Source organism: Gymnodraco acuticeps, unplaced genomic scaffold (genome assembly GCF_902827175.1).
Source record: "Gymnodraco acuticeps unplaced genomic scaffold, fGymAcu1.1, whole genome shotgun sequence".
In the NCBI taxonomy this organism is placed as follows: Eukaryota; Metazoa; Chordata; class Actinopteri; order Perciformes; family Bathydraconidae; genus Gymnodraco; species Gymnodraco acuticeps.
In genome coordinates this window covers 120317-131247 of record NW_022991258.1, presented here as the reverse complement: position 1 = coordinate 131247, position 10931 = coordinate 120317, and the positions used below count along the sequence as shown (strand labels likewise).

The 10931-nt window shown below is 38.9% G+C and overlaps 1 protein-coding gene and 1 long non-coding RNA gene across 3 annotated transcripts in view; one reads left to right on the top strand and one right to left on the bottom strand.

The window, feature by feature from the left end:
* Positions 1–244: 244 nt before the first annotated feature.
* Positions 245–1566, bottom strand: LOC117562006. The gene is made up of 2 exons (XR_004571475.1): positions 1521–1566; positions 245–1065 (listed from the first exon to the last, which is right to left on the bottom strand). It is a non-coding gene; the product is annotated as an uncharacterized LOC117562006 (long non-coding RNA).
* Positions 1567–3339: 1773 nt separating this feature from the next.
* Positions 3340–10931, top strand: part of LOC117562005 (cytoplasmic phosphatidylinositol transfer protein 1-like) — an 84312-nt gene continuing 76720 nt past the window's right edge. For both annotated transcript variants that reach the window (XM_034239768.1, XM_034239769.1), the window contains exon 1: positions 3340–3616. In XM_034239768.1, the coding sequence (XP_034095659.1) occupies positions 3569–3616 (48 nt within the window). In that variant the 5' untranslated portion in view covers positions 3340–3568. The remainder of the gene's footprint in view (positions 3617–10931) is intronic.

Here is a 10931-nt window from a genome sequence, read left to right as displayed (position 1 = left end):
CATTTAGATGTTTTAGGCTTTCAAATTAAATTTCATCTGCATATTATGTTCCCTGAGCAAGTTACAGCTATTTATTACAATATTATCCTAGGCGTTTTTCACTGAAAAACGCCTAGGATCATATGGAATAATTAAAACGAAATGTATTTCCATATTTAAATGACTGATCATGTTTCTTCTGTCAAAAAAAGGTTGAGAGAGTAAACAATTAAACCATAACAGATGACATTGCAACAAAAATAACTTGTTTCAGAGATATATATTATAATTTGAACATTGAAATACAAACACAAACAGTGAAACAAATTCAAAGTGCAAATTAACAAAGTGCAAATTATATTAAAACTATAAACAAAGTATTAGGAATATATAGAAAGTGCAAAAGTACAAAGAGCAAATGATCTTCAAACTATAACCAAAATATTAGAAAAATATATAAAGAGCAAAGGAAATGTATCAAGATTCATCATGGTCTGGGTCGCTCAGATGTACAGCTCTGCTGATTGCCATGAACCTGTCTCTTGTCATGATAGAAGCAGGAAAGAGAACACTCAGGTGTGATCCCTTCCTCCAGTAGTCTCTTACTTTGAGCAGTTTTAGAAGTGCCATGAACATCATAAGGCCGACATACATGAGGAATTTTACCGGCTTTCCCAAACAAACTTTTCCCCCTTAGCCTGCTCCTTTTCAGCATTTTTGTTTGTGTTCTTGCAGATGATATTTACAGCTTGGTTGTTAAAATAATTTCTAAATATTTGTGCAGGAGTATACTCCACACCAACAAATCCTTGGACTCCACGGGCTCTTTTCGGGCAAAAGTGTGGTAGTTGTTGGGCAGTATCTGGCACCTCAGGTCCGTTCCAAACAGCTCCTGGCTCTTCTGGGGTCAGAGATGTTTTTTTCCCTTTCCCTCTTCCTCTCCCTTTCACTGTCAGGGGGGCTGGCATTGGTTTGGCCTTTTTTCTGGATGCTGCACCCTCCTGGCCACATTCTTTTCCCTCTCGGTTTGAAGGAGGCCTACTGATGGGGACAGTGGCTTGTGCATCCCCTCTCTCATCCTCTGTCCTAAAATAAAAGGGAGGAAAATATACAGATATAAATGTCTGAATTTATTTTATTTCCTTTATTGCTTTTATTTCTCCAGTGTCATCCTATCTGTTTTCTAAACACAGTCTCAACTTTTGATTTGATTCACACTTTATCCCTCTGCTAACATTACTAGTTGATGGAATCAGTAACTGAATTGTAATGCAATGAATATAATAACATTAGACCTCATAACAAACAACCAAAGAGGGCAAGCGGAATAAATGAAAGGTATTGCTTGACGTTTTTTTACTGAAATAAATAGTAGCCTCTATTGATAGTGAATCTTGAGCTCAGGACTTCACTTTATGACACAATTATGGCAAATGGCCATCCATTATAAAAACTCTTAGGACTAATTATTTTCGGCGTTATACAGAAACAACAACCGATAAATGCAACACAAACAATAAGAAATAAGCAAAGTTACTCACTTTTTTATCTTCGAAGGGATCAATCCCGTGATCATACTCCTCTTCCTTGCCAGATAATCAAAGACTATTGGAGATATTTGAAGTGCAGTGTGTGTCACCAGAAGCAACTGTCAGCCCTTCACATTGAAGATGAGGACACATCCTTCAACAAAGCACATGTTTCACCTGGACAGTCAGAGACAAGTGTTCATACTGGGGCCGGTGGACCTGGAGAGGACAATGGATTCAGCTCTAGCTGCCCTGTTGTAGTAACCTCCCAGCTTGCAGTGGAACAACAAGAGAAGATGCTCATCAAACTTCACAGTCATCATGATTCAAAAGAAAAAACATCAGCAGTGCAATGGGAAAAGCACACAGAGTGAGGAGCAGGGAAGAAACCACAAAGAGGAGACCAGCTCCAAGACATCAGAGAGTCAACAAAGTCATAAACATCAGACCGAAACACAGGTTGAAGAAATGCTTTCCAACCTCAAGATAGATTGTGTGAACAGTGATGGAGACAGAGAGGAGCCTCCTTATGAAGAGGATTTGGATGACAGAGCGAGTGGAAAAGGCTCAGAAAATAATTTCCAACGGGAGATATGTTCTTCATTGCAAATACAAGTGGACCCTGGATGAAGGGAAGGACGGACGGAAAAGGATTGGTCAGCTCTGTGAGCGCCAAATGAAGACCAGTGTCATGGAGAGACCTGTTTGAAGATCCGCCTGCTCCTGGATGCAGCAGCATACAGTAGCATCATGAACATTTATTCTTTCTGTTTCTTTAGACTATTTTTCTTTCTCTCCATTTCTATTCCAGGAAGCTGTTGCCTGAAAACTATGCAGATGATTATTTGTATGGATAGGATAAAGATAGAGTATAGCTCCATTTATATATATATTTAAGTAATTGTGTGTTTACACTGGCCACAATTAGGGGCCGGAATGTTGGAGCTATATATCTCTTTATATTATTTAATAGTTTAACATTTATTTTCTTGCTGTTTTATAGTGTTTATTGTAAATGTATTCTTAGTTAGTCTCATAAATTAAAGTAGTTTCTATGCTTTTATTTTGAAGGCATGTTTTGGGCACTGGGTGATTAGAGCACCTGGTGTAATTGTATATATTGGAGACAGGTGGGAGCCCGAACACTAGTAGGCAAACGGTTTTTTATCAGGGTTTTTCAAGCCAGCAAAAGGAAAGCCATAGGAAAGGCTTAAGGAAAGAGATATAGGAAAGAGATATAGGAAACCTATTCGTTGTACTTTGTTATCGGAATAAACTGCACAAATGGAGAATCTTGTCTGGACCTGGATCATTGCCCTGCGTAAGATCTGCTAACTAGTGCCTCAGCGGCTGTATTATTTTAAGTTAATTATCTGTTTTATTTCTATATGATTTTGGCCGATATACTTTATTTTCAAAGTAAAGAAAGACATTTCATGTGCACATGATAAAGCTCATCAATCTTCATTTTAGCTTCCTATCAACTTTAAGGAGGCCCTTGAAATAATGCTAGAATTAGCTAAACATATTTTGTTTGAATATAAAAGTATTATTAAAATACATCAAGTACATCTAAAACAAGGCATGCAGTTTAATGATTGTAGACGCAGTTGTTTAAAAGCTATAGAAACTAGCCTAATTGAGTGTTCAGTGTTACCAGCTTATACATGTTTAGACTATATAAGAATCAAAAGAATATTCAACAGGGATATCTCCAGTGTATTTTAATTTTCTCGTAGTGACATATTGCACACCCTTATTTTGGAGGCCAGGATCCTATGTGTTCCGGTGCTGTTCTTAGCTTGACTATCAGCATGATAGGAGGGGACGATCCTGACCGAGCTCATTTCTGCCCTCGCGTTCCCTGCCGGAGAGAGTGACCGCTGGTTCCGATGAAAGAACTCAAACGTAACTCGGGGTGCATTTCTTAACCCGGACAAACCATCCCCCCACATGCGCTGACACGTCTCCAGATATTACACACATCCCGTCGGAGGGAACGTTTACTGGGCTGGTTTGACACATTGTGAATACATTCAAGAGACGCGCGGAGAGGGAAGATGTTGCTGAAGGAGTACAGGATATGCATGCCCCTCACTGTGGAGGAGGTGAGTCTTTTTTGTAGTCTTTTAATGTCTATGTGAACTTGTTTGTCATTTTTTTTTTACCTCTGACTGCTTTGTTCAGACCACTCAGACAGCTAAACCGTTGTGTTTGCTGTCCCAGACATGTGGCAGGATGTCTGAGAATTGCATTGAAAAGGCTACAAGATAAACTTGAAGTAGTTATTTGAGTCTATCAGTTCCTCACATTCTGCCTTTCTCTTTCTCTGACAATACTCCGTCTAACATGTTTGTGTGGTGCCTTTTAAAGCCCGCGGCGCTAACCCCAGATTGACGTCTAGGGCTAATCACTACTTTTAGTTTGATTACGCGGGAAATAACTTAAATCATCCCTTTTTTTAAAGCTTATTTAAAAAAAAAACTAATAACAGCCAGGGCTGTACACTTCAAGCTCTCTATTAAATACTTTTATCTAAAACAAATATATTCTGAAGTGGACATCTAATACAATTGCAGATTATCATTATTATTAGGATACCTAGTTGATCAGCACCATATAACTCCCTTGTAAATTATGCATTTATTTCATTTTACCCTATTGGTTGCACATGATTAGACTAACGCAATGCAGAGCTATGGTTTCAGCATTTAGGGTTGTTTTATACCACTAGCAGTTGCACTTCTGCAGCATTGCTTGATGATACAAAGAAAGAGCCATTGTCTGTGTTAAGCATTTGTGTTTATTTGGTCTCAAAACTCTGGTCTAAAATTAGAAAGATGAAATGGTGGGGGTGAAAGTGATTGCTTTCTCGTCCTTGCATGTATGCCATACAGGACAACAGCACTTGTCTTTTAAATTAACAACACCCATGTGTTGTTGTGATCCGTTGGGGGTTCTTGTCTGGTTCTATTCTACCTGAGGGCTAGTAGTCAGGTGGAACAATGGTCTGGTTGCAGAGCACTGTGACCACTGGCATCTAGTCAATCCAGAGACTATGATGTAAACCCCAATTAGATTGGTTAACCACATAACCAAATAAGAATCACATATAACAAGCAGCTCCTTGACCAAATAATTAGGGCATTTCAAAAATAAGTTATTTTTAGCAAGCAAAGCTAGAGATGAAAAAGATACAATACTTTCTTGCTAATCTTTTCAGCTTCTGTCACTTCAATATCTTGCTATTCAGTCCACCAACTCAATGTAATATTTGTTGTAAGACTTTTCAAAAGTATTGTAGAATTAAGGAGATCACTGAAATGCAGCTCTCTTTTGTGTTAACGGCTAACAATACGATTGCACATACAGAGGTAACTCTTGTCAAATTAAAGAAAAAACGTCCTCTGGCTGCCACTAGTGCGCCAAGCTGTGATACAGGCGTTCCACCACTGACTCATGCAGAAAGCTGTTGTCAAAAAGGAAATGTCACCTTCTAATATAAGGGTGTAATTATAGAAATGCGCATGCAGATCTTCTTGCTTGGCACCTTAAATACCTTTGCAATGTATGTGTGTGTGACTTAAGTATGTGCATCAGGTGTGTGTTTGCATTCACACATACGTTTTTCGTTCAGTAATTCAACCTTGAGCCTTCACCATGTGTGTATTTCAAGCCCTGGGGAGTAGTGAGAGCTTGCTTGTCATGTCTGTTGATCTTGTGAACAGATGGATGTCATGAGAAGCAAGAACAGTGTAAATTAAAGGCTCAATCTGTGATCACACTTGAACAAATGTGTTATCTCACCACCAAAATTCAAAACACAGCATTGAATACCCTATTGATGTCTGTTAATGCAGGGATTACCTTCAGTTAATTCATGGTCCATCTTTCTGTCTTTATTTTGTTCTTTCAACTTGCAGGATGTATGCAACTTCTTGTCACTTACAGTAGAATTGCTACAGAAAAAAAAATTCTTCCTTCACAATGCAGGCCAAACTTTAATACCTGATATACGTGTCTAGTTTATGGTTTAGAAAACGGTTAAATCTGCTTAAAATTAAATTAACTGTGTAGTCATTGTCACCTTTAAAAAGTAAAATTGATTTCCTAAGATCATATTCTATGTTATCTGTTGCCACATAACGCCCTATTTGGATCAATCCCAGGAAACAGGGCGTCATTGTTTGTTGACAGTCCTCACGTAGAAATACGCCTCCTTATTGGTCAGGGGAAGACAAATAGAGGAGCTCGTTTTGTGTCTCTTTTTTTCTTATCATGGATGCACACATTGCGCTGAGTGTCATCCCTCGTCTCCTCAAAGTCAAAATGTCCTGTCCATCCTGTGGGAGAGACAAAAGAGAAATAAGAATGACAACTAAGATTAAACAACTGCTGATAGATTCCGGAGAGGGAGACAGAAGTATGGCAGAGAGGATGGATGGAGGACTGATAGTATAGCTGGAAGTTCTTGGAATTTTTTCGTCTTTGAGATTCCCCAGTGTCATGCTCTTATGCAATGTTTTGTGTGCTTAGATTTGGAGTCATGGGGATGTGCGAGGTCACGTCTCTCTTTGTGTATTCTCTGGGAAGGGATTACTGTCTGCTGTCGGCTGTGTTGACTCATCACAGCCCTACGACTGGAAATGTTAGACTGGCTCTCCGTTGTTTCTACAAGTTTAAAAAAACTCCATACACACAGAAGAAATCATTAAGCAATACCGGAGAGTATGAGCTGTTCTGTGAGCCTCCTTTCTCTGTCCTCTTAATCCCTCCTATCTGTCTGGGTGTGTGCCTGTCATGTTACTGCTGCCTTTGCCCTCCATTAACTCGTTCTTCATTCATACTTCAAACAAAAACTTAAAAGTAATGACTCAACAGGGTAAAAATTCCACATACCAACATCTATAAAACACGTCATATCTTGTTGTTTATTCCTCACAAACACAAAATGGTGAAAATTTCAGTTTCTACTGGGGGTTATTGTCATCTGGAGTATACCATGAGGTAACCTGGCAAACATTGGAGACATTTGGAAGTCACTGCTCAGGGCCAGAAAATCCTGGAAAGTACCAGGCTAGCTTTCTCCCTCTGTGCTATAATAAGATAACTGGCTGATGGCTGTAGCTTTGTATGTAATAGGGTTATTGATTTTGTCATCTATCCATAGGCTAGAAAGTGAATAGGAATGTTTACATAGTCTGCAACTATTTCTGTAAAGGAAATTCTGGCTTCCCTCAGCCTACATTGCTGATTGTTGTGAGGTTGCCAAAGGGTTGCATGTATAAATGTTTTACCAAGAACAATACTATTCTCCCTGCAATTATGGAAAATGGGCTATATATCTTCTAGGATTTTAAATTGAACTTGGAAACACTACTGAACAATGAAAACATTGGGTAATAACAAGATGGGCCATGATGTCTCACAATAACCAAATCAAATAATTCAGGTGCATAAAGTCGGTGACTTTAAAGAAGTTCTACCTCAGCCAAGATTAGTTTTAACACTGACCAGAACCATTTAGCAAAGAAATAATGTATTCCCTCTTTCAGTCCATTTGGGAAAAATCTGCTCCGTTCTTCTCGTGTAAGCAGCTCATTCAGCAACCACTATCCCTATATTCTCCCTGGGAGGGATAGAGAGGTGATGCATTATGGGAGACACAGATGCGTTTCTTCTCCCCGTTCTGTGTCCTCTGACCATTATGTCTTTCTCTTCTGCAGTAGCTCTCACTTGCACCTCCCTTTCTTTGGCTGACATGCAGCTTTTCCAGCTCACAAAAATCAGCTGACATCGCCCAAGCTGCGGCTGACCTGAGTCTGTGTCATCTACTATACAGCATGCCCGCTTTCAAAACCTGTATTCACCTTTAACATGGCCTTGGTTGATAAATCTGAAGTTTTTATTTCAACTTTGACTTCAGATTAACAGCTTGGTCAGTGCAGTGAAAAGAGCACAGGGGAACGCTTTGAATCGCGCTAGCACTCGGAGGTTATCAACTGAATGAGGTTTTCACAGGGAAAAAACTAAACTAAAGCAGGTCTTCTTGAAGGTCACACTTATTCCATTAACCATATGACTCGGAGCATAATGACATTCAGTGAAAGCCAATAATAAGATTCTCATTGAAAGCTAAGTTAACTGAACATCCATGTGTTTTGAATCTTTGAAGTAGTTAATAGACTGTCCTACTTTTTGCCGTACGGATGTTTGGCTGGGTGTTGTCTCTGGCAGTAACCGCTCTGAGAAACGTGTTTGGGAACATTGGCTGTCAAATGTACAAAATAATTTACAATTGTTTACAAACCCTGATTAGTCATCACAGAATTACTTGATCCCATGTGGGTTTATTCAGCAGACCTTGACTAGTTGGTTCAATCTAAGAATTAAAGAAAGACATTTGTTTCGGCTTTGCCTGTTTAACCAAGGGAAGTTGCTTGTTCTGTTGGCAGGCTGAAGGGATGGATTGACTTTGGGATGGATGGTTGTATAAATGGCAGGATGTGGGGCTCAAATGAATGGCCGGATGAATGGCTGGAAGGACACAGGGTTGCAGGCTCACACTGGCATTTTTAAAGGCCAAGGCATCTCAAGAGAATTCACATCTTACAATGTATTGTGCCCCACGCCAAACACTCTTAGAGTTTGTACACATTACCTAAGCCTGATTTGGAATCACACTGTATGCTGGAAGACGGGTGAAAACACACCACAGAGAATTATTTGTGCTGGTATTGCATTTTAGTGGACCTATAAAGTATTGTAAGGATTAGAACTGCTGTGTCATATTTGCGCTTTCTGCCACGAGGGATTATATGTCATAGATGTAAAAGGAAGTGTTCATGTTGGACAGATATCGTTTCAGCCGTCAAGCATGACTTTGAGAATTTAAACCATTTCAAGCAACACTACTCTCCATGGCTTAAATGGATAAAACAGTTTGTTATTTGAGTCACATTTTTTTTTTCTTCAGCGTTGGCAGAAGTGTCTATACTTCATGCATGTTATAGAAAAAATAATTTGTTAGTCCTTTTTATTAAGCGCTCTTCGACAAAATTGGTTGCCTTTGTCAAATCTCAGAGAATGTTTCCATGACGCCAGCAGTTCAATTCATATCCACAGGCTGGGAAAGCTGAAAAGCAGTGAGAACAAATGTGCTATAGTTTCAGGCAAGGTAATTAAAGAGGCCACTCTCCTAGGAGGACTGGGTGTTCCTGCATGTATAATACATGATGTAATGAAATATGATATAAAGTTGTGTAAAGTGAGACTTTACCTACCTAGTAGGGAAATTATCTTGTACCCGTTTATAGTATTATTCACAAACCCTTCTACCCCATCCATTCAGTACCAAGCGTTCTAGTTTTATGTATAGACGCCTCCCATCTACTCCAGGGTTTGTTTACAAAATGGGTTCTGTAAAAGCCGTTTATTGCTTTGGTGTCATGTAAAAGTGCAAGGCCTTTTTTTGCCATCTGGTACATGACAATGCTGTGATTCAATCAACATCCCGTTTACTTCCATTTATTCCATCATGGGTTGTGATGGACCATTATCCACGAATGAGGCCTATTCTCATTTCCTAGATGGATGTGTGTGTGTGCATGTTTGTGTATGTGCATGTATGTGTGTTAGTGCATGTGCGTCCACTGACTCAAAGGCTGTTTTATAAAAAGAGTTACATGAGACCGTCACGCCTTTCAGGAGAAGAGATTGATTTAGCCATTTTAAATGTGTCTCTCTCTTGAACGCACTTTGAGCAGAAGCGTGCTTGCTTCTATTATTTGAAAGTAAAATGCATACATACACCATACAGAAAACATCTTCATTGTCTCTAATAGGGGTTCAAGTACGTATTTTGTAAATATGCTGTATGATGTCCTTTTTGTTTTTCTGTTATGTTCATGTGGAACCTACTTGCAGCAGGTCACCCTTGAAAAAGAGATCAATGATCTCAATGGGATTCACCTGCATAAATAAAGGTTTGAAATGAAAGTACAACGTCCTCCATCTTAACAACAGCATCCACCGCTCCGGCCATGAGATGCTCAGGATGCTTGTGAAGAGTAAATCTGTTAAATATTATACTAAAAGAGAGAAAAAGCTTGATTTTTACTTTTGGAAAATAACCATAAAGCTTTAGCTGGCAGTGTCTGACTTTGTAAGTGAGTTTCCTTAATAAAACACCAATCTGCTGTAACTGTCTTATCATAATAACTTAATGACTACCCTGGTTTATCCACTATGGAAAATAGCAACATGTATTGCAGTTAATTATTCAAGGATGCAACTGCCTTGTGTCACTAGAACAAAAATAGTATTTCTTCCACCATCTCTCCGCTCGCTGCAACAGCAAATCACATGAGGAATAAAAGCAGTTTTCTAGCTGCCACAGTCTGAAGGCGGCTGCTAAATACGTACGTGGCTGAAAATAGAGACAAAGCAGATAATTCTTAAAGCTACTTATTTTCGTGCTGTTTTCAATGTAGACATGATCTTCACTAAAATGATTTACTGTTGCTACTGTGTGTTTGCATTCTTACACTGTTTCTTAGGAATGGCTGCATAAGATTCACAATGGAATGTTTTGCTTTCACTTGTTGTACAAGAACATCTAAAGGATTTTGTCTTATATCTAGTCTTTAGTTTAATTGAAAATGGACCTTTTGTATAAAATGGATGTCACCCAAATATGTACAAATATGGTAAAAGCCTGAGAGGCAGAACATGAGTGTGAGTTAATGGAATTATGTGAGAGATGAAGCTTCACAGCCTCTTTATAGCACTTGACATTCAGACATTCATTTGCCGCACTGAGCCAAGCACCTACTACAAGTGGACGAGCACACTTTTCTTTCTTGTTTATCAGAAGAGATTTTACAGGCTTTGGTTGAGCAGCTCTGACAGGAAACATGAAGCAGTTTATTCTTTGCCTGGAAGTGTGTTTTCACCTTTAGTTGTGACGCGTGGAAAGTCAGTGAATGGCATCAAGATGGTACTTGGGCTCCTATAAGTCATACTGCATACACATATTAGTAGTGAAATGATTCTTATGTTTGACATGTTTCATACACTGTGGAGACCTGGGGGGAAAACAGTCATGGGTATTATATGTAGTATAATAGCGCTATAACAGCAGACCTGTTTGAGGGTAAACTTTAAAGCATGTTGATAATGGGTGTTATAAAGGCACATTTCTGCTCAAAGTACTTTTTGTCAATGTCTGAGTCTGTGTCGGACAAGTTGGTAAGATTTTATTGTGATTTCACTATTGAATTTAAGGTTATTTTCAAAAATCAATGAATGCTCATTACTTTCTTGGCTTATGTTAGAAAATAGAGAACATTTCCATTACAGTGTAACATAGGCATTGCCTGCATATAATAATAATAATAATAATCCTTATATTCATTATAGCGC